General features: G+C 45.3%; 3 protein-coding genes and 1 non-coding gene across 4 annotated transcripts; 1 reads left to right on the top strand and 3 right to left on the bottom strand.

Moving 5' to 3' along the window:
• Positions 1 to 1,140: 1,140 nt before the first annotated feature.
• LOC112902253 (laccase-15-like) lies at positions 1,141 to 4,641 on the bottom strand. The gene is made up of 6 exons (XM_025971220.1): positions 4,471 to 4,641; positions 4,171 to 4,322; positions 3,457 to 3,704; positions 3,128 to 3,247; positions 2,016 to 3,020; positions 1,141 to 1,506 (listed from the first exon to the last, which is right to left on the bottom strand). Exons 1-6 carry the CDS (start codon positions 4,573 to 4,575, stop codon positions 1,298 to 1,300), a joined length of 1,839 nt encoding a protein of 612 aa, XP_025827005.1. The 5' UTR covers positions 4,576 to 4,641; the 3' UTR covers positions 1,141 to 1,297.
• An 11,138-nt stretch (positions 4,642 to 15,779) lies between these two features.
• LOC112902256 lies at positions 15,780 to 17,017 on the bottom strand. Its single transcript, XM_025971223.1, has one exon. It carries the CDS (start codon positions 16,730 to 16,732, stop codon positions 16,076 to 16,078), a length of 657 nt encoding a protein of 218 aa, XP_025827008.1. The 5' UTR covers positions 16,733 to 17,017; the 3' UTR covers positions 15,780 to 16,075.
• An 87-nt stretch (positions 17,018 to 17,104) lies between these two features.
• On the bottom strand, positions 17,105 to 22,361 carry LOC112902252 (F-box/LRR-repeat protein 4). The gene is made up of 8 exons (XM_025971219.1): positions 21,942 to 22,361; positions 21,085 to 21,348; positions 20,278 to 20,684; positions 19,570 to 19,755; positions 18,924 to 19,116; positions 18,692 to 18,768; positions 18,436 to 18,586; positions 17,105 to 17,663 (listed from the first exon to the last, which is right to left on the bottom strand). Exons 1-8 carry the CDS (start codon positions 22,260 to 22,262, stop codon positions 17,367 to 17,369), a joined length of 1,896 nt encoding a protein of 631 aa, XP_025827004.1. The 5' UTR covers positions 22,263 to 22,361; the 3' UTR covers positions 17,105 to 17,366.
• A 230-nt stretch (positions 22,362 to 22,591) lies between these two features.
• Positions 22,592 to 22,674, top strand: TRNAL-UAA. Its single transcript has one exon. It is a non-coding gene; the product is annotated as a tRNA-Leu (tRNA).
• Positions 22,675 to 23,408: the final 734 nt, after the last annotated feature.

Below are 23,408 nucleotides of genomic sequence, written 5' to 3'. Positions count from 1 at the left end.
CTGCATGCAAGGCATTCCAATGCTCGTTGATCCGGGTGCTAGCATACGTGGTCATTTAATGCCCGGAAAGCAAGATAGATTTTTCTATTCCAACATTCAACACAATTCAAATAAAAGATCCTGAATTTAAAATAGATTCAAGTTCACTATGATAATATTAGAAACTTTGAACTCAGAACCACAAAACTTTCTGCATCCCTAACTTTCAAATCCCATAAAGTCTGCACTAAATTTAGAAGAACTTCCAAACCACATGGTGAAAACTTTCTACATGTCAACTTAGATCATATTTGCAAAACATCACATTATATTTTGAAAAGATTTCAAATGAAAGGTTCCAAACATTTAATGTCCTAGCATTAGACTCACCTAACTTTACTATTTGAAATGCATCCATCGTCGCATTTGCGAGATTGGGAGAATAGACCGATTGCAAACTGGAGACCAGATCAGCTGCAACTACGAGACTAAATTAAACTAGTTGCAACTCGGAGGATGGGTACAGAATACAACCTGATGCATTATATATATATTCTGGTGGGTGTATTATATAGCAAAATATGGATTTAGTTCATCTAGCTAGAGAAAGCTTAGAGTCTTTGGACAGCCTCCTGAAGTTTGTCATCAGTCTTCATCACAGAACAGAGCAGAACATAAATGCACATCAACTAGATGAATAATGAACAGTTTGGCATTGTAAGTCCAGTCCTGTTCCAAGCAATCTGTCGTTCACGGTTGTGAGCTTTACCTCTCAGAAAGAACAAGCTCCTTTTACTTGAAAACGTACAAATCTCAACATTAAAAACATTAAATAACTACAGCCTGACAGCCTCACATTTTACTCTGCGTACTTTTCTGGGAAAAAATCGTTTGCAGTTTCATTTTCTATATTCTCAGCTGCTACATTCTGAAGCCTTTTGTTGGAATCCCAAAATAGTTCTCTAATTATTTTTAAAATTCATATAATCCTTTCTTATTGAAAAAGGACACTTTAATATAATATTTTCTGCATATTTCTACAGTAGTATTGTTTAAGTATATATGGAGCCCGTGGAATGGATGTCAGCACGTGGCCATGGCTAGTAAATACACGTAAACATGTATTAAACCCTAACTTTTCTTAAGAACAGTAATATGAGATTTAGAGGCCAGGTCAATAAAAATGTTCATTTGCATCGGGGGAAACATACCAATAATGTAACAAATATTTAGATCGGCTACATTCATTAAATCAAGATGTCCGAAACACATTTGTTATTTATAAGCATTTTTGGAAACTAGTGGCTGGAGTAATATTTTAAATTCCATTTATGCTTGAGGATTCACTTTTCTTAGTTTGGAGGTAGAATCCATCTGGCATGAGATTATGGTCATTGCCACGTGTTGGGAAGCCCATAGGCGGTGGAGGGAGGGACGTGTCCACCGTTGGCCCATCTTCTACAATGAAAACCGCCGCCATGCCCATGGCTAGATGAAACTCATAGTGGCAATGCATGAACCATACCCCTGTACGCCATTCAAGATAAAGCATCATCAGCATCCAAGTATGCATGATATGTAGACAAACATGGGTGGATATGTAAAGAACACAGTATATAATAGAATAACATCACGTAATGACAATAGAATACGCACTAGATTGCATGCCAAAGGTAATAAACTCTCTTGTTTCTCGTTTTCAATCCTTTTGATTTATAAAATTGTTGAGACTTTCTTATATTGGCTACACTCCAGATATTAGAAACATGAAATTCATTGCTGGAGAGAATAAAACAAGTAATAAAATACAAGTAGGTAACCATTGGTGTTCTCGGTGGTTAAGTGACTAATTATATGGCGTGCTGTTTTAGTTTATTTTAGAAAATTTTCGGTTGACCTAATTGCCCAGAATAAGTGGAACTTGCATCCCTAAATGAGAACTATACATACATCTATTTCACTGATCTACAGCCAAACCAAATGTGGTTTCTCAGGATTCCTGGAAAATGCAACGGATAATAAAACCTTATACGCACCTGGATTATTTGCCACAAATCGAACAGCAACCCACCCAAGGTTCGGGACGAGCACGGTGTTCTTCATTGGTGGATTCAGCAGGTTGTAGCTCGCCACGTCCTTTGCGGCATCGTAGTTGCCAAGGCCTTGTGCGAGAACGAACATGTCATGCCCATGTAGGTGCATTGGGTTGGAGTCGCCCTGCAGCATCGCCGAGCTTTGGAACACCATTTCCACCACAGAGCCGTGCCGGAACCGACGCACCACCGTCTCCCTTGAAGACTGCTCAAGACGCCTCTCCTTGGGTCCAAACGGGATCAAGGCAGGGTCAGTGAAGTTGAATAGAACCGGTGGCCTGTCAGGGAGTTCTTGTGTCTTGTTTATGCTGCCGGTGTGGTAGTAGTGCGCTTCCAGCAGCGGGGTCATTGTTGCCGGAGGCTGGAAGGAGACATTGTTCATGGTCGCCACGAGGAGGTTGTTGCTACTATCAAAAGCGCCTCTCTCGCAGGTCCGGCCTTGCGGGCAAACAGCACCAAGGCCAAGCACAATAAACAGCCGCTCATTCACATCCACCGGCACCGGCGACTGCTGCCGGTGGTGCCGGCTCGTCATGTTTCCGTGGAAGTAGAGCGATGTAACTATATCATGTTGGTCAGGCATCTTAGGCGAAATCGGTGCTGGTGCACCGGTGCCGGGTAAGTGACTATTCCCGTACCTCACCATCCCTCTCGTGGCATGCTCTGGGGTCTGTGTGTCCGGCAATGGCGCCTGGTTGGGCAGCGCAACCATGTAATACCTACCAGCGGGAGCATCGGCGACCACTAGGGCATCCACTGTCTCCCCGGGCGCAATCGCAATGACATCCGTTGTGTAGGGGCTGACATAGTTGGCATCTGCCGCGACCACTGTGAACTTATGCCCGGCTATCTTGAGGTAGAACTCGGAGAAGAGCCCGGCGTTGATTACTCGTAGCAGGTAGGTCTTGCCAGGCTCCACATCCAAAACGTAGCCATCTTCCGGGGTACCTTCATTGTAGAGTCGGCGTGCTTCTTTCATCAGTAACAAATCAAGGAATTTGTCTCCCTCGGCAGGCATCGATTAGTAAGTATTCATATATACAACAATTTCTCACCGGAGCAATTGAAGAGGTCTCCGAGCTTGCCATTGATGGTAGATGCACTGGCAAAATCATCAAACAAGCCATGCATCATGTTCCTGCCCACCTGACCGAGATCCATCTCCCACCAGTCCCCTGCAGCAACACCAAGTTCATCGAAAAACAACACTAGTTCAGATGGGACGATGGTGCGAAAACATTGCACTCCTTCTCGCTAGTTGTATGCAACCATGCAAAATCTATAGGAGCTTAGTTTGTGAAGGAACGAACACACTTTCTGTAATGACATCGTACACTTGTTCCCATATGCTTGACAATCGAAAGCCAAATAACTTATTACGAACCTATAATGATGGGCACCTCTTTGTGAGGCTTAGGAAACGGGTACGAGGCGACCCCATTTCTCGGCCGGATGATCAAGGCACCATGTAGAGTTGCACGTAAGCAGGGGACATGAGCATGCCACCATAGGGTGCCTTCCTGCCCAACAACATCAAACCTGTAGGTGAAGTTGTGGCTCGGTTGGATGGCAGGTTGGGTAATCATTGGCACCCCATCAGCCCAACAGTTCAGCCACTGCTTCACTCCATGCCTACACGTGACAACATGAAAGAAAACATGAACAATAACCATATCAATTCTAATATTCTTCGGCTATCATCCTTGGCCCTTGAATCAACACTAGGTTTCAAGCACTCGACACACCATATTGTTCCATGTATGGTGACACTTTTGCCATTAAAAATTAACTGAATACTACTCCCTTACCCTTAGTTAATGGAGTTGATGAGGGGTAACATTGGAAAAAGGAGGCCAAAACTACCTCAAGTTGTAAAACAAGTGTTGAAAATCCACTTGGAATAGTTAATGGTTGAAAGGGCTTAGAAGAAAGCTTATAAATGGATTGCATGGTAAACAGCAAATGCATGCTTGTACTTAGTTCCACACAAAATTAAACATTTCCCCAGTAACAACTAGATGTAATATAGTATAGTTTTCCATTTTTCCCTGGAATCAAAAAATTGATTTTGTAATGGAATATGCACTAAGTTGATTACCAGTGGATTGTAATGTTGTAGGGTGACTTGTTGATGACATGAACAGCCACTGAGTCTCCTTCAGTGACATCAATCACTGGCCCCGGGAGCTGTCCATTCACAACGGTCACCGGCGTCTTCTTGCACAGGTGTGTCATATTCATCTGGCTCACCTGCATATACACATGTTCCACCAAATCAAGAATGCAAAAACATTGTTGTCACACTGTTCAAATTCTGAACGGATGTCTATCAATGGTATTGCGCAGTAAAAGCTACAGTGTAGATCAATGCCACAAAAAGCACGCGCGCCATGCTTACAACGAAGGTGTGCTCGACGAGGACCGCAGTCACTGGTAGGGCTGTGGTGTAGAGGAAGGACATGATGGTTATAGCAACCGCCGGGAGGAGGCTCTGGCTTGCCATAGTTAAGTTCGTAACTGTCTGGTTTACTTTGCTCCACAATGTGTTTCTATGTGGTTAGCATATATATAGGCCCTTTGGATCTTTAGGTAGGGAACTTCTCTGAATGGCTAGCTGTTGCATGTGCCTCCGTTGATGAAGAAGTAGGATCTGATTCACTCATGATTACTATATCTTTTAATTTTATTCTTTGAAAGTCAAAAGAATCATTATACATACCATGTTTGCCTCGTGGTTCTTTTGCTTCACCAATCACCGGCTATTAGCACCCTTCAGCACTCGCCATTGCAGCTGCCTTTCTGTGCTTGCATCTTCTGTGATGGCTGTGAATCTGTTGTCACCCCTCAACTCTTATTCAGCCCTCTCCATCTGTATGGTGAACTCGTCTTCCTCTCTTAGCTCCCTCCAGCCTGGCTGTGGCTAGTTGCTTCCACCACCACCATTTTCATACCCGTAAGTTGTCTTCTGCCTGCTCATGGACAGTTTGTTCCCCGAGAAGCACCAATAGCTAATCGCACATGCCGAATCATTATTTTTCAAATGTTCATTCTGTACATTCTAATTTTATGAATTAATAACTGAAAGGATTACATGTACGTCCACATGGGTTATGGGTCTCAGGTGACCAGGATGATCAGATCCAGATTAGGAGTTTCGTTGGAATAATAACTAATCGGAAGGAGGAAGGTCTACACGTGCGAAGCCTAGCAAGAGCTTGCAACATGGCTTTAGTGGCATGAACAGGCTGATCTCCCCCGTTGACTTAGTGTGCAGTGCTTCATGTTACTCGCTGAGAGTTTCACTGACGCTATCCATTATTGCCACCGAAGCGCGATCCGGTGATCTCGGAAGCGCTCTTCGAACATGGATATATAGCTAGCGCCTGCTCCACGGGAATCTTTTTTCTTTCCTGTTGATGGAACGACCGGAGAGGGCGCTGAAGTTGTCTATGGGCACCCTTATTGTTTTCTTAAAGCATCCTGTAGTTACCCAACTACTGTTTTCTACTGTTTTTATGCATGTTATTGATCAAAGTTAGAAACATTGACTTAGGAAAAAACCAAGACCTCTCACATTTTAGAACGGAGGGACTATATAAAAAACAAATTACCAAGCAAAAATCATACATGGTGGAAATAGAATTGAAATTGGACTGGTCAAAATTAAAATTGCATAGAGAGTTCGAAGCTAAAATGTAGAGAGGAAAATTGAATCAATTGGCGTGGGCAGTATAGCTAGAAAAAATCAATTGGAGTGGGCAAAAAAATTGAATGAGCATGGCGAGTGACGAATATTAGGATCAAGTACCCATTAATCACGTACTCAAACAGGTACCGAAGCTAGCTAGGGTTCTAGATTACCAAACCATGGCTCAAGATCTGCGGGGTCCAAAGACATTACTCAGATATGATGAGGAGTCCTTACCATCTACAAACAAGATAGGCGGTTCTCAAGTCTCAGTAATAGGCCAGACACTTGCAGTAATGCAGAACAGCCAATCCACCAGAAATCGATCTAGAGAATTATTTCCCACATGAAAGGCCTGAATCTACACACGACAGGCTCTTTTCTAGCTTCATGTGTCTTCTCCATCCACGATATGTCAGTTCATAAATTGCATCTGACTGTGTTCTAAATTTGACATGGTATTGAAGAAAATATCATATGTGTTCAATTTCTTGAACCAACTGTGTACAGGACAGTCCTGTACTAGTGAGAGCCCTACGTAAATCAATATGGGCTTGAGGGGTGGTAACCGATTATCACTACCAGAGAATGCATCTTTACCGAGTGCAAAAATTTTTGCCGAGAGCATTTCGTCGGGCACTTGGCGAATAAGACCTTTGCCGAGTGCCGTACTCGGCAAAAAGAAACACTCAGCGAACAATAGATTTGCCGAGTGTCAAGCGCTCGGCAAACAATAACACTTGACAAAATCTGTTTTGCCTAGTGCCCTACACTCGGCAAAGACAGACACTCGGCAAAGCTCCGTCAGCTGCGAACGACAGCAAACGGCCGTTAGCTTTGCCGAGTGTCGGTATCGCGGACACTCGGCAAATGTGTGATTTGCCGAGCGCTTTTTCTGGGCACTCGGCAAAACATATTTTTTTTCCTTTTTCCACCCAAACTTTTTCTATTGTGATTCTAGATTACCTTGAACTACATATGCAAGTTTGGCACATTACTCGAATTGTTTTCTATATTTAGTCAATTTATTTCATTTGATTGAATTTCTTGGAATAATTCAAATTTGAATTGCAAGTCATTCAAGGAGTGAAAAAAATGAATCGAAAAATGATATTTATATTATTGAGCCTACTTCGACACCTTATCCATGAACAGACAAGAATTTCAAACATCTCATGTTCATGAAGCATGACCACAAACTTGGGATCCGGTTGTTTTTAAATTGTATAAAAAGCAAATTTGGTCAGAAAATTATGAAACTTGCTCAGATGTCATGATATCATATGTGGAGGCTGTGATAAAAATTTGGCTAGGTTTCGTGAAAGTTTGTCAGCTACAATATGCTTCTTAGATAGGGTGCGGGAAATGGATTGCCCGATTTCATTTCTTGGTTCAAACAGCAGGGCCATAGGATGAGTGCCAAGTTGAGACAGGTTGCCGATGGCTTTGCCTATAGAGTCAGGTCATATTTTGTTTATGACGTGAATGGATATCGTTTTTGTACAACAAGCTACGAGGCATGTCGACCCAATTGAAAGACCACAAATACTGGAGTTTTTACTCCTGGCCTTGATGGGGTCGAGTATTATGGAAGAATTGCAGAAATATACGAACTCAGTTTTCATGGTTTCAAACCTCTTAATCCTGTCATATTCAAATATCATTGGTTTGATCCTGAAGTAATGAGACGGATATATTCTAATTTTGGGCTAGTCGAAATTCGACAGGATTCCGTCTTACCAGGAGACGATGTCTATATTGTGGCCCAACAGGCCATACAAGTTTATTATCTCCCATATGCGTGCCAAACCAAAGAGCATCTTAAGGGTTGGTATGTTGTGCACAATGTATCACCGCAAGGTAAAGTACTTGTCCCAAACGATGAAGATTATAACTTAGACCCTAACACATATGACGGAGAGTTCTTTCAAGAAGAGGGGTTAGAAGGACGATTTGAGATAGACTTAACCGAAGCGGACGGAATGGAAGTTGAAATGGTTGTTGATGAGGAGGAGGAGGATGAGGTGCAAAATGCGAAGGAATTACAAATGCTACAATGATTACATTTAGGCAATGCCAATAACGATATTGATTCTTCGGATAGTGTTGATTATGACATGGTTGATAGTGATGATAAGACTTATGATCCAGCTGCTCCCGATTATGAAGATTATTTTTAATCAATGTAATACTATATTATTATGTAATTATTTTTTATTTATTTTGCATCTCTTTCTAAGTACGTCTTGTTTATCTGTACTTATTACTTTACCCTTCTTAATTGCAGGTGATTGAACAAAGATGGTGGGCAGTGGGATGAGGAGCGTTAGGTCGCTTTACCAGAGGGCTAGGTCCGCTGAAGCTGGGTTGTCTGAGAGGAGGAGGGGGAGGAGGAGGAGGAGGAGGGGGACAATGCAGGAGGCCACGGAGGAGGAGGCGCAGGTGGCCTCGTAGGACGACATGGAGGAGGAGGCGCATGTGGCGCAGTAGGAGGACGAGGAGGCGCGGGAGGAGGACGAGGCGCAACAGACCGCCTCTGGTTCCGCGGCCTCTGGTTCATCGAGCGTCTACTTGCGAGGTAAGTAACTTTATATGTTTTTATTGCTTCTTCATGTTATATGTTCAAATTCGAAGTAGAAACTAATATTTTTTCTTAATCACTTGTGCAGATCCCGCGAGTCTGCCTAAGCAACCGATACCTCGTGAGAAACACCCGTTGATTCGACCCGAGAGGGAAAAGTAAGTAAATTTTTATGTTTTCATTGCTACTTCATGTTATATATTCAAATTCAAAGTAGAAACTAAAAGTGATGGCTAATCTAAAAGTGATGGCTAATCATTTATGCAGGTCCTGGAGGATTGTGGAGAGTGCAGGTGCTGCTCACAGATGCTCCGTCAATGGTATCCTCGGTCTTCTGTGCAAGGAACACTTCCCTAGCCTAGTTGAGTACGCTGGAGTGGTGGGGCCGGCCTATACGTTCGACCAATACGCCACCGCCCCCCGATACTGAAGATCGGGATGGTAGGGTATTCAACAATAAGGCGGAGCGGGTGAAGCAGGAGCTATGGGTAAGTTGTAAATACATCGCATTCATTGCACATTCTTGAAATAATGAATGGTATACATCGTGTTTGCATGCATGATTTCTTCAGATGCCAGGATGGGTTTGAGGCCAAGGCTGATGTGGTGGCTACCAGATGCTGTAAGAAACTAGTCGTGAACATGCACTATGAGGCGCGTCTCCAGGCCATTATAAGTTTCCACGCCACCGTCCTTGGAGAGAAGGTCACCAAAACGGACGCCAAAACCATGTCATTGACTGAGGAGCAGTACTTGCAGGTAAATATAGAATATTAATATTTATTCTTTTTACATTAAGTATTCATTCCTTTTTACATTAAGTACGATTAATTTCATCTTCTAATATGTCATATACTTATTATCCTGTAGATGATTCCTTATTGGTGCGCTGCGCATGCCGAGTGCTAGCAACAGATGGTGCAAAAGTGCTGCTCCAACGAGTGGGAGGAGTCGCACAACGATTGCCGGGAGCGGCGTTTGATGATGCCTGGTGTACCACACCATCAAGGCAGCCATAGCCTCAGCGGATACGCAGAAGTATGGGTACACGAATTCATTTATTTAATCCAACACTCAATTATGCATGATTTCTAATTGTCTTGCCGGTTTTCTCGCAGTCGTCATCACATGGTGGCCAGCCTTGCTCCCTATTCAAGGCATTTGCTATGGCCCACAAGGGCAAGGCGACGTCCGATGTCAACTACAACCCGGAGGACGGGCCCGAGGCATACAGCAACACGACCGTCCACAGCCACCTCAGTAAGTACACATCGATGGCAAGGGAGGTCCATGGTCCAGATTATGATCCGAACACCGAGGACCTTAACGGTGAAGTCGTCACGAGGGTCGGAGGAGGTAAGAAGCATGGGCGGTACTGGATTGCTGACAGCGCAATCGACTCGTCCTCTACTCCTACTCTATCTCAGATTAGAGCAAGGAGCACCAGCGCGAGCCCAGCCATACGACCTCAGCAGGATACTTCACAGTACCGGATACAGGCACTCCAGGTTATTCTTTCTTTATATGTCGTTTATTGATTATTATAGATCTTTTTTTTGCATTATGGTAATATTGGGGTGAAAATTTTGCAGGACCAGCTAGAAGAAGAGAGGAGGCTACGTGTGGACTTGGAGGCGAGGATGAGGACCGAGCGTGAGGCCGAGCGGCTGGCCGAGCAGCAGAGGATGAGGGAGATTCTTGCTTACATGGAGAGCCTTGGCGCCACAACGGGTGTTGCTCTGCCAGCTTTGTTGTTTTCACCACCTCAACCTCCACCTCCACTTCCTGATCCATTTTGTACTCCTGTGAGTATGGATAAGTTTTAGTCATGTATGATCATCATTTTTCTTGTCTCACACATGTAATCTCTTCTACTTTGTGCAGAATCAATCGGCGGCCTCAAATGATCCTCATGTTTCTCCAAATCAGTCTAATTGGCCAACTTGGTGATGGTTCTCAAAATCAGTCAAATGATCCTTTGTTGTGCACTTGTTGTAATCAGTGGTTTTGAGAACTGTTTGGGAACTTTGTGAATTTATCCGTTGAACTCTTGTAAAACTATTTTGCATTGCTTGTTAACTTCGTCGTTAAACTCTTATAAAACTTGTGGTCGATCAGCTTGTTTGATGCATTTGTGTAGCTATTGTAAACTTGTAAAACTATTATGTGAGGCTTCCCAACCGGAGAGGGGGAGAAAACAGGCGTTTTCAAAAAAAAATTATACCTTTGCCGAGTGCCTCTGACGCGGCACTCAGCAAATAAATCTCTTTACCGAGTGTCACTCCACCAGCACTCGGCAAACTCTTTGCCGAGTGTTTTTTGTCGGGCACTCGGCAAAGACTTTGCTGAGTGCCTAAGCCTGCTCTCGGCAAACTCTTTGCCATTTCCTCTTTGCCGAGTGCAACACTCGGCAAAAGGTTTGCCGAGTGCTTACGTTGTTTTGCCGAGTACGTCAGACACTCGGCAAATGAGGCCTCTCTAGTAGTGTATGGCCCTACTGCTCTATTCACAATCCAACTTAATGCTTATATATTTTTAGCTCAAAATTGTATTAGATTATTATCTGGTACTTAGATTATCTAGGCTAGATTTAAGGCCTTTTACCACCCCTTGCCTGGAATTATTGAATGAAAATGAATGAGCACCAGATCTAGAGAATACACCCTTGTGGCGCTTAACTCTCAAACAGATAAAATAATGCATGATAATATGGAAACCAATTGCAGAAACCAAAGGAGTACATGTGTGTCCACATGAGTAATGGATCTGTTGTCCTTTTGGCAATTCTGCTTGTGTGTGATGCCAGATCCAAATCAAGATGAATACAATCACAGTAAACAAAGACCTGACAGATCAATAGATCTCGATCTCGAGCCTAGTTGCTTGGAGCCACTGGACAGGAGGAGGAAGATCCAAATAAGGCTTTCAAAATGTGAGATGCCCTGGAAGTGCTTACCTCGTGGTTACTTTTTTATTTCTCCATCTGACAATCGCCATGGCGATCTCTTGAAGTACTGCTGAACGTGAGGGTTTTGGGCCCTACATGCATGGAGCGGTTTACCCTCCATTGACTCAGTGCCGTATTTTACTATAACATACATGTCCCTAGCTGGTTTGGTGTATTGGGAGTATGAGTTACAAAGTGGAGGAAAAGAGGTAGCTAATCTCCCCAAGTCCGGCCTGACCCGAGCTTAGCTTGACGAAAGCACAGAGCAAACCAAAGATGGAGTCGAGAGAGTCTTCAATCGCAGAACCTCCTCCTGGGCTGGTGCTTAATTCTCTGCTTATAGAGATAGGATGAGGGCTGCATGGTTGACACATAAGAGAAGGGAAAACAGCTGATGTAGTAAGAGTACAACACCTATACTTGGACAGGTGGGCAACATGTAGAGTACACATTCTTGCCTACCTCTTATGGCACCTAAATATAAATGGGTTAGCGGTTACGTGAAGCGATGTATCCTCTGCTTGATTGGCTTGGCGTTCGGATGAACGTTTAAGGAGTGCTCGATCAGCTTCCTCGGGACACAAGGCACATCGGTGATTTTCCAATATGTCCTAGTTGGACCTTAGGAAACTAAAGAGCTCGTCTCCCTATTTGTCTTCTAACCCTGCTCCCACTAAGGCTTTCTTGGATAGAGGTCAGCGAGTTAATTTGAGGCCGCGATTGCTTCTGTGTCACTACCCGGCTTCATGCTGGACGAGGCCAGACTTCCTGGGCAAGCTCTTCTTGGTGTCCTTTGCAACCGCCGGCGGGGCAATGATGGCAGGTGAAGTGTTGCGGCGAGGTCAACGCTCTCCGTTCACGATCCTAGGAGATATATGGTGGACGTCAATTTATGGTATGGACTTTGGGACGTGGACCAATCAACTTGCATACTCCCTGTCGGAGACCATGGAACAGAGGGCCGACACCATCTGCCGCGTCTAGCCGGGGTCATCTCTCTCTCCCTCTCTCTCTCTCTCTCTCAACGCGGTCACCAAGTCGCCATCGCATGTTGGCCTACACCACCACCAATGGTGTGGCCGGCCAAGCTCACGCATGCCCTACATGCTCCTCCAGCCTCCCATTTCTATATTCTCAGCTGCTACACTCTGAAGCCTGGGTCGAATCCCAGAAAGCTCTTCACGTCCATAATCCATATAATTTAATTTTATTAAAAAAATTGGCACTTCAGTATAATACTCTCCGCCCGCTTCCACAGTAGTACTGTTTTAGAGCATATATATGCGGCCTATATATGAGAACGCACGAGGCCACGACTAGACAGTAGACGTTCACACATATTAATTAAACTGTAGGCCTCGTTCGTTTGCGTCAGATTGGCCCGTTCTGGGTGGATTGCTGCGGTCCGTTTTCAATACAGATGTGAATTGGAATGGTTGTTCGTTTTGGTCTAGCCTGGAAAGAAACCGAAAGCCCGGATCAGAGCCTCGCGTCTTACCCTCCGGATCGGATTTGAAGCAGATCAGGATCGAGTGAAGCAAGGGGATCCACTCAATCATGTTCCAAAGCAACCGAAGGAGGCCTTAATTTTTCTTAAGAACAGTAGCATGAGATTGACAGGCTCAAGTAAAAGTCCACTTATTTACGCCGGACAAAATTAACATACTAATAATGTAAAGAATATTTAGATGGGCTACATGAATATCAAGATGTGTACATTTCATGTCAAAAGAGCATTCATTGTTCATGAGAGTTTGATTGGAAACTAGCTAGTGCTTGGAGTTAGACCCTGGAGGTATCTTTCAGATTCCATTAATGCTCGAGGCTTCACTACTTTTGTTAGTTTGGAGGTGGAAAATCCACAGGCGCCGGGTGGAGGGGGGAACGTGTCCTTCGTTGGCCAATCTTCTACAATGAACACGGGCGCCATGCCATGGCCAGATGAAACTCATAGTGGTTTGTTTCGGAATCTTTTTTTTTTCAAACTTGACATGGCTCATGGCACCATGCAAGGCAAAACTAAAATGTGCAAATGAAATTAAGATTGGAACAGGTGGAGGCACGAGGTAACGAGTAATGACTCCATAACCAAAGGTTTATAGCATAGTGATTACAATTTAGAAGCACAATTTATATCATTCACGGCATCAAGCGTGCTTCATCCATTAACTAGAAAAATGCAAGCTTAAGAGGGTATCCAACGTTGTAATTGTGTATCATATCATGCTGGTCAGGCATCTCAGGAGAAATTGGTGCTGGTGCACCGGTGCCGGCCAAGTGGTTATTCCCGGCCGTACCTCACCATTCCTCTCGTGGCATGCTCTGGGGTCTGTGTGTCAGGCAATGGTGCCTGGTTGGGCAGGGCAACCATGTGATAAAACTTACATTAGTACGTAGATTTACATTTACAGGATCTACTAAGCACCTAAATGCGTAAGCACAACTTAAACAAAACATGAACAAGGCTGGGCGACTCGGCGAACCGCCGCCGCCACCCAACAGCCCGCCCTCCTCGCTCCCTACCTCGCGCCGCCGCCGGAGAGCTCCGCCGGAAGCCCGCGTAGACTCGAGAAAGATGGCGGCCGGGCAAGTGTTTCTCCTTTCCTCCCCCCTCCTCTCCAGCCATCCCATCTTACTATTGAGCCACAGTGCCATGGTGATCCATCTGAGCCTCGATCTGTTCCCCTCCTGCCCGAATCCGGTGATCCTGCTAGCCGGGATAGCAGATCCATGCGTGGGGTAGGGATTCACCTTCCCGAACCGGCACTAGCATCGTACGGATCGTCCGGTGGTGGCTGGGTTCGTGCAGGCTCCTCCCCACCCGCCCGATTTGGACCCTGCTGGGGGCGCATCGCCGTCGAGGCGCAGGCGCTCTATCCGGACGGCTGCTACAGCGGCAGCAGGGCTCCTTTTGCCTCCCCCTCTCCGCGTGCTTGATGGCGGTGGCGGGCCTCCTCTCTGTGAGGCCGGCGGTGGTGAGGCATGTGGTGCTGGTGAGGCCGGCGGTAGGGTGGCTGCGCATGTCAACCCTGCATCCTCGGTGCGTCCTCAGTGACCACGGTGCCGACGGAAGGGGTCGGGAGGCTGATGCCTTGATACCCCCTTCGCGTTATGAGGCGGTTGGTTGACAGATTTCTTGCAATGATGATGATGTGGTCATGCAGGAGCATCGGGCGAAAGCTTTACCCGGATGTATATCAGTGTCAACAGCGACGGCGTCGTTTTCCTCCCTTGAGGCGATTGTTGTGATGCGTTCTACGAGGTCAGAGGTCTTCTAGGTGAAAACTTTACCCCAGCTCGTCGGATGGGCGATGACAGCTCGTCGGATGGGCGATGACAGCGTCTTGACGGCGTGTCCTTCTTGAAGGCGTCGCCTTGGAAGTCCTTTGGCTCGACATTCATTACCTAAGGCGGAGTCTATTGGGTGAGAGATAAAAGTAAGTCCGACTTCAAGTTTCTAAGCAAACGAAAAATGAAATGGACTGAAGATGCATGACAACGCAAGGTCGACGCATGGACAAAGAAGAAGAACGAAGCTTAGTCTTCTAATTTTTTTCTTTGTCTTAGAGTTTTTTATCTTATGTTTTTGAGCTCCTCATAGTTGAAGATTAGAGTCTAAGAAATTTTTGTAACGTTTGGATGTATATATCCACAATGTGTATATAGAAGGCCGGATTTTATCTTTAATCTAAAAAAATATGAACAAGAGCTAAGAGTTGGACCGGGAGTGACATCCGGCCATGGTTCGTGACAGGGTTGACGTAGGCGTTCCCGTAGTCATTCTCGGCATAGTTGAAGAACGTCGCGGGTACCGCCGTCCTTCAGGCGTCCACCTTGTTTGCTCGACAACGGCGACGGCGGGTTGGCGGCGGACTTCAAGTCACTCCAGCGCCGCCAGAGTTGGGTGGCTGTAGGGTGGCGGATAGAATTTTAGCTAGGTTAGACTAGATTCTAGAAATGTCGGGTTCCACTATTTGTTTTGGCACTGGGCGATCTGGACCTCAACCACGAGTCGGAAACCTTCTTCCGATAATATTCATGGAAAAAGCGGAGGTAGTGCTGAAGTGGAATCTAGTCTCCCGTTTTTATACATTTTATTGATCAAACTTAATCGGGATCGGGAGCCTGCATCGAATCACTGAATAGGAGGAAGATTTAAACCTGACTTTCAACATGTGAACGGACCTGCAAAAGCTTATCGCATGGCTTCTTTATTTCTCCATCTGACAATCACCATAGTGATCTACTGAAATATTGTTGAACGTGAGCGCTTCAAGACCTACCCGCCTCCGTTGACCTAATGTGGTCACTACTAGTACCGAGAGCGTTTGTGTTGCATTGGCTGACAAAATTGGCTTGAGCTGGTGGTTCTGCCAGCACAAATGGCCTTTTGTGTTGGCTGGTGCCTGACCGCCAGTTGTAGACATTCAACGAGCGCTCCTCCAACCCAACAGCAAGGGCAACGGATACCCTGCACCGAGATCAACCATGTCAACATCCAACGGCCACAATTTTTTTACAACTCACATATATGCGAAACCCATGACCTCATGGTTGACGGGCCATGAAGTCCATTCGCAGGTTGTGATCGCCTAGAGCATTTGTTGATCCATCCAAATCTGACGATGTCGTTACATCTATTCACAGTTTTGATTGGCGATCGAAGCCCGTCCATTGTAGACATCGTCCAAACACACACAAACACGCGGATCGTCGACACGCACACACTCGATGAGAGAGCATTAAGCGCATTGCAGCGGCGAGCGGTGCTCCGGCCGGCTCATCGTTCACTTGTCCGGCGCCGCCTTGCCGCCGCGGCCGCCGAAGCCCCTCCTGCGCTCCTCGATGAAGGTGGAGGAGCGCTCGTTGATGTTGGACGGCACCCGCAGCACGGGCGGCATCCGGCTCCGCCTCGGCACCCGCTGCTCGTCCCCGCCTCCTCCCGAGGCCGACGCCTGCCGCTTCTTGAACAGCGACGAGATCTTCCGCTCCAGCGTCGCCGCCGGGGCGCCGGCGCCCTCCTGCTCGGGCCGGTCCTCCTTGATCCTCACCGTCTTCCTCACCTTCGTCGTCTCCTCCACCGCCACCGGACCGTCGTCGGCCGCGGCTCCCGTCTTCTGCTCTGCAGGAACGTCCCTTGCCGTCGTCGTTGCCACGGCGCTCTCTTCCAGGATGGTCGCGGCGCTGCCGTCGCCATGGCCGCCGAACTCGTAGTCGAACTCGGCCCTCTCGATCGGGATGGCGAACTCGTCTTCCTCCCCGGCCTCCTTTCCCCCCTCCGTCGGCTGGTGGCCGCCGCCGGCGCCGTCCTTCGGGCCGTCGGCGATGCTCTTCACCCTGCTCATCGTCAGGTTCTTGGCCAGGAACGTCAGGAACCGGTCGCACATGCCACCGGCCGCGCTCGTCGCCCGGTCGCCGCCGCCGCCGCCGCCTCCTTTCTCCATTTCTGCTGCTTGTGTACTACCTGATGATTCTTGATGCCAAGATGGACGACGTACACTTTATAGATGCCTCGACATGGATGAGTTCAGATAAGGAGCAACAAAGTAGCCGAAAGCGTAGGGACGAAGCAGGCAGTGAGCAGCAAAGAATCCATGCGTTCCTTGCAGCTGCAAGAGACGTCTGATGTTACCTGACGAACATGTCTCAAATGGGAGACAAAAGACAAGAAGCGATTCCAGATTCTACAGACGGCAATCCGTTTGGAATAATCACATGCCAAAGCGATACAAAGAAGCAGGAAGGATCTCGTTGGCCACTGGAATAAGGCAAGCCGGCAACTAGCCCCTCTGGTGAAAAGCACTTGACATAGTTAATAAAAATCCCATCAAAGCTTCAAAACTTTCATTTAACTATTCAGTGTACAATGGAGGTCATACCAGTTTATTCATCTGGTTTTATTTTCTGGGTAAATAGTTGGTACAGCAATTTTATTCTGTGCAACACTTGTGAGTAAAAAGTTCATACAACACTTTTTGAGGTAAAGATGCTATTGTATACAGCACAGCAACACAACACAATGCAAGCTTTTTCCGGTAGGGAGTTGATACTGCACACAGATTTATTTCCATTCCGAACCTAAAGCCCGGTACAGAGGAAGGACAAGACGGGTCCTGCTCTCCGCCGGGTCCTCTCGCTCACCTTCCACTCCTCGACGAGGAGCTTCTTCAGCCTGGAGCAGCCTGAGATGATGGTTGCCACACCAGCGCTGGTGATCTGCCGGCAGTAGACCATCTGGCATGACTCCACCTGCAGGCACCCTCTGGCTAGATGGCCCAGACCGACGTCAGTCACCTCAGGGCAGTGGGAGAGCGCGATTTCTTTGAGCTTGGGGCAGCCTTCGCCTATCTCAGCAAGTGCTATGTCACCTACGACCTGCATGTTGAAGCAAGATGACGAGTCATCAGACAAGAGGATGGAATAAGGATGCTCATGTTGCTAAGTGTATGCACATAGAACTGTTTATGAACACGCTGCTATATCAGAGCAAACAAAAGTATGTATCCTATTTCGCTAACTGTGGTTGGTTAACAAAGAACTGTTTATCAAAGCAACTTAAGAATATTCAAGAAAAATTTAAGGGGAATGTATCATGAGGTAAACATGTTCTTTCAAAATGAATAGTTTCAGTTAGAAGCTACAAGTTTTAAACAGCTAGACACTGATGACATTGCTGTTCCATTGCATGAAAGCGACTAGTCCAAGGCAAGATGTGCTTGTTGGCCTGTTGGGTGATGCAGAATAAATCATTTCTTGACAAACTTTTTATTTGCATAGCTGTTATATTTTGTCTCATAATTCTTGTATTTTACAGGGACAAAATCCTTTTGTGTTTCCATAATCTTCATTCGTTATGGATCCCCTATAGATGTAAAGGTAACAATTCAAATTCTATATTTGTGGGTTACTGTATACCAGAGCCAAGATATAAAACTTGTGAGTTGTACCAGGTCTATTACAGTGAAATGTGCTTCAAGTATTCTTTGGGGCAAAATGGAGGCAATTTTCTAATTTGAAATCCAAACAGCCTATTTGGTTGCCGCATAGACAGCTTAGTCAGAGTAAAGTGAAGCAGCGTTATTTCTTTTTACTCAAATTTTGGACAATTTTCGAATAAAGAATGCAGTGACATAGATAAAACACATACCCGGAGAACACTTATATCCAGGAAGACTAGATCAGGGCATCCTCTGGCAATTGCAGTCAGCCCACTATCAGTAATTAGCGTGCACCCACACAAGTTTAACTTGTGCAGAGAGCAGTTTTCTGCGATTGCAAACAGCCCAGCATCAGATACCCTGAAAAGGGAGTTGAATATTCAAAATTAAAATAAAGTGGACGATACACATCAGAATGCCAAATAAATAAGACACGACACATCATATATTCATGATTATATTTACCTCTCACAAAATTGCAGTGTTAACTCTCTAAGAGATTTACAATTCTCAGCAACAGATATCAATGCTTTGTCTCCTATCTGCATATCAAATACATAAATTTTAAGAATACAAACAGAAAGTCGTTTAAAATTCCAAAGTGAACAGAACCAAACACAGACTGTAATGAAAATATTGCTATTTATCACCATGTTTTCTGAGCTTGCACCAAATCAATGCAAACTTGGAAAATTACCTCATAACCACGCCGAATAGAAAGTTCTGTTAAGTTCTTACAGCCTTGAGCTATGTGGCACAAGGCACCGTCACTTATTCTTGAACAGTCAACCAAATAAAGAGTCCTGAGAAGGGAGCAGCCTCTACCAATCTCCAGAAATGCGCTATCTTGGATCCTTGGGCAAAAAATTAGAGAGAGCTCCAAAAGGCCCCTGTTTGAATTGGACTTTGAATCATATATCGTTATTGAAACAAAAGTTATCAATATTGATAAAAAAAATGCAGCTAAACAAATGAAAGAACTGTAGAAGCACAACAATTACATTTTCACTCACATTCAAAAATGTATGATAGCCTATGTGCAGTTTTAAACTTGATAGGAAGCCAAACTGTGGTTACATTATGGATCCATTCTTTTAACATATTTGTTTAGTCAGTACCTTCTTCCACTTACTTTAACTACAGCACATCTTGTTAATATAGGAGGAACTGTTCCAGAATAGGAGAATGAATGCCTAGGAGTGTTAAGTGAAGTAAGGAAATTCCAATATATCAAGTTATCACCAAGGAAATTGCAGACAACTTCAACTAAAGCAAATATATTAATATAGGAGAACTGTTCCAAAGGAAATTTCAATATATCGAGTTATCACCAAGGAACTTACGGACACCATCGTCCAATATGCTCCAATGCAGCAGTTTCCATGTTCTGACAACCATTGATCTTCAACTGTGCTAACTTTTTGCAGTTACGAGCTACAAATTCAAGGCTGCTGTCAGTTAGTAACTGGCAGTCATTGAGAACAAGATCTGTTAGATTCTTGCACCCTTTCGCAATGGAAGAAAGGCTCCTGCAATTGAAAAAGTTGGTCATCAAATCATTAAGAGAACTCAGAAATTAGTTGATGCACAAGGTACAACAAAGAAGTTTTAATGGATCATCAACACCTCCAATTGCAGAATACTTGATTCCATGAGAAGCATTAAATAGGGATACCTAACATCCTAGTTGCTTTAGATCAGTTCTACTACCATGGTTCACAATGTTTTATTCTCACTCATCTTGTAATTCTGGTGTGTGTGTGTGTGTGTTTTTACCCTTGTTGGCTCTTGTGTAGTTATCCTTGAGGTTTGTTACTAGCCCTAGTAAAAATGGTTTTGCATACCTTCAAACATTGACTATACCTATTAATTCATTTAGTAAGATAAGCCAAGCTTAAATTTAATGTACATCAAGATGGGAAATTGTATATATGAATTTCTTTACTGTAGCATATAGAGATCAGTAAAAGTTGATACAGGAAAAACAAAAACGGACTTCAGGCATTTATAAATCATAACATTACATTAGAGAGTGCAACTAAATTGACTACCTGTCTGTAAATCGTTCAAAGTTGTTGAGCGACAAGCTTTCTAAAAGCGAACAAAATAAGCCAATAGCATCTAGGGCCTCATCCCCAGCACCAATACATTGTAGCTTTAACTTTTTTAACTGTCGGCAACCTTTAGCAATAGATATCACTCCGTCGTCTCGAATACGATCTGATTCCACTGACAGGATTTCTAGGTTAGGGCAGTGGGATCCAACAGCACTCAACGATGCATCAGTCAACCAAACACAAGTTGCAACAGAAAGAGAGACCAGTGATTGCCCACAGCTCTTTACTAATCCAATCAAGCCTTCATCTGTGGTGCCTTCAACAAATCGCATGTTTAAATTCTTAAGTAGCTTGCATCCTTCCCCAATAGCAATGAGTCCTGGATCTCCAATATAGCAAGCCTGCAGTTAAAGTTTTCCTCAAGTTTCATCCAAAAATATATTATAGGTCTACTTAAGAAAAAATATATGGATTGAGATTTGAGATGAATAGCAAATTGTGGACGGAACTAGACAAAAGGACCTTCGTAGCAGATTGCAAATGCTGTCATGCAAATAACTCTTTTGACTTAACTAATAAATAATAAGGAAAAGCAATAATCACCATGTCACCAGGAACAAAGTCTCCAATCAAATATTTCAAGATAATGGTCCATCATACATATCATTACATGGATACACTACAATAGATATTAACCCTTGATTCATAGTAATAACGTTTGATGTCCCTAGAAGAAGAAGAAAAAAAAGACCCGAACTTCATAACACAGCAAAAGCTGTAGAATAGATAATATTGAATTACCTGAAGCTCCAAAGAAGTCAAATTCTTGCAGTTCTCCGCTATCCTCACCAACCCTGTTGAGGATATGGCAGAACACCATATTAGACTTAATTTCTCAAGCCCTCTGCAACCCCTTGCGAGATGTGCCAAGCCGACATCAGTCAAACAGCTGCGCTCTGATCCATCATCAATGGCTGGCTGGTCCAAAGGGAATGGGGCTATATGAACAGCACTTGATGCGACGGGAAGCCTCCTCCTGCGCCGAAATGGGCTAGTTCTATGCACCTGCATTCGAGACAAGTACTGAGTGTATCATAACAAGGGAGTTGAATAGCTTTGGCAGAGACTTTATTAAAAATTCTAACTGTACTGCACAAGACTTGGAGACCTTTTAAAGAAAAAAGCAAACTAATTGTACTAAAAAGATGCCAGTAAATTAAGGTAGTATCTCCCAATCTTATGGAGCAAAGTAGTTTCTACTCTAGAATTGTGGCGATTTTTCGACAGCCAAGGCACTTTCAAGCTAGTTAGTGAACAGATACCAACGATACCGTAATCTGAACAAAGTGCATTACTCTTACACAGTCATTATACATTACAAATTCCCCTGCCGAACCATTGAACATACAAAGTCACGGAAATACTACGATATTTGGGGAACTGGTGCCAATTTCTGGCAAAATCCACTACATTCGCCAAATTTATCTAAAATACGATGCAGCAACAGCTCAAAATTCAGAAGTTCCTATGGATCCTGATCCGTATCACTATATCATCGCCTGAAAGACACAACATTTCTCACGCCCCGCGCGCGGCAGCACCAGCGGCAACCAGGATCCAGGGGTCTCCACGGGGGGGAGGAGGGGGGAGGGACTGACCGGGCGTGCCTGGCGCGGGCGGCGCGACCTGGGCACGGCGCCGACGACGCCCGCGGCGGTGAGGCGCTCGTCCACCGACACGTCGGCGAGCGCCGGGAAGCGCTCGGCGACGAGTCGGAGCACCTCGTCGGCGCGCTCCCCGGACGCCGCGAGCCGCGCGGAGCGGCGGGAGGCGCGCTCGAGGCGGCGCCAGCGGCGGCAGACGAGCGCGCAGGCGTCGAGGTCGCGCTTGCCGCCGCCGGGCCCCGCGCCGACGCGGCGGATCACGTCGTCGAGGAGCTCGTCGGGGAGCGCCGGGTTGATGAGGTCGGCGCCCCGCATCGCCGGCGGCCGGAGATGAGGGGTGGGGCGGTGGGCGGTGGGGGATCAGGGGGTGGGAGGAATTGGGAAGCGGTGGGCGAGGGTGTGGAGTGAGGTTCCGAGGAGTTGGAGGGGGCGAAGTGGAAGAGGCGTGCTCGCGCGGTAACGCACTTGGAGGTAGTTTTGCGGTTTGGTCCTCGAGGCATGCGGAAACTCCCTTCCGAGATGCTTGGAAGACTCGGTGAGGGCGTGAATGGAATATAGGGAAACACGTGTGGCTGGAATGCTACATAGTAATAACTTGCATGTTTAAACGTTGTTACTACTGTTTGGGAAGGAAATTCAACAGAGCTGGTTTGCCCGAGTGGTTAAGGGGGAAGACTTAAGATCTTCTGCACATAAGTGCGCGTGGGTTCGAACCCCACAGCCAGCACATGTGTTCTTCTGAATGAATTTTAATCTTGTTTGTTTTCTTAACATTTTTGTTCGCCAACATCTTTTGCTTTTCAATTACCATACTACGCGCGAAGCATCGACGCACCCAGATGGAGACAAACCACAAGTTTCAACTAGCGTACGTACCACGCACATAAACAAAATCATCTGTGCTACTTTAATGGTTTACGGTCGGTTATTATGTTTTCTTATATCATATTGTACAATTTCATGAGGCACCAATTAGTCCATACTTGTTACAATTCAATTCTAAGCGGAATGAACAGCAAAACTAAACTAAATGGTCATCCATGGGCGGCAAAAGAAAATATAGCGCCGTCGTCTCCAACATACGACGCACCTGGATCAACAGCTCTTGATCCAAAATTTGTTGCGACTGACACCAAAATCGGAGCACCTCTAAAAAAGACATGCAAAAATGTTTTAGGTTCGGTTGTATCAAAAGCAGTATCTTTTTTTTTGTATGTTGGAACTATCATCAGGTTGGTCATAAGAAGGAGTACCTGTTAATATTTTGTTGCTGTTGTTGTTGATCACGTGCACTGACTTTTTACGGCCTTGTTACTCCACAATTTCGCTCTGATTGTTTTGGTAGTCAGCAGTTCCAAAGAGGGCCCCCATCCATCCATCCATCAAGCTGCCCAGGAAAGCGTTGTTCTGTCAAAACCGGCCCTCCTCCGGCGTACTTAGTTTGAGTTGGGCTTCGCCGTC

This window comes from Panicum hallii, chromosome 8 (genome assembly GCF_002211085.1).
Source record: "Panicum hallii strain FIL2 chromosome 8, PHallii_v3.1, whole genome shotgun sequence".
Lineage (NCBI taxonomy): Eukaryota > Viridiplantae > Streptophyta > Magnoliopsida > Poales > Poaceae > Panicum > Panicum hallii.
Note: the sequence above shows the minus strand (reverse complement) of the source record. Positions and strands in the feature narration are given on the sequence as shown.

What these genes read in the sequence shown, in the direction of transcription:
- LOC112902253 (XM_025971220.1), bottom strand. Translation starts at nt 4,575, where the DNA reads ATGGCAAGCCAGAGCCTCCTCCCGGCGGTTGCTATAACCATCATGTCC. An exon ending in AGAGGTGCCCATCATTATAG is followed by an intron (nt 3,248 to 3,456) that starts GTTCGTAATAAG and finishes GTGTTGCTGCAG; the next exon opens with GGGACTGGTGGGAGATGGAT. An exon ending in ATTTGTGGCAAATAATCCAG is followed by an intron (nt 1,507 to 2,015) that starts GTGCGTATAAGG and finishes AATGGCGTACAG; the next exon opens with GGGTATGGTTCATGCATTGC.
- LOC112902256 (XM_025971223.1), bottom strand. Translation starts at nt 16,732, where the DNA reads ATGGAGAAAGGAGGCGGCGGCGGCGGCGGCGACCGGGCGACGAGCGCG.
- LOC112902252 (XM_025971219.1), bottom strand. Translation starts at nt 22,262, where the DNA reads ATGCGGGGCGCCGACCTCATCAACCCGGCGCTCCCCGACGAGCTCCTC. An exon ending in CTATTCGGCGTGGTTATGAG is followed by an intron (nt 18,769 to 18,923) that starts GTAATTTTCCAA and finishes TTTGATATGCAG; the next exon opens with ATAGGAGACAAAGCATTGAT. An exon ending in TGGATATAAGTGTTCTCCGG is followed by an intron (nt 17,664 to 18,435) that starts GTATGTGTTTTA and finishes TTCAACATGCAG; the next exon opens with GTCGTAGGTGACATAGCACT.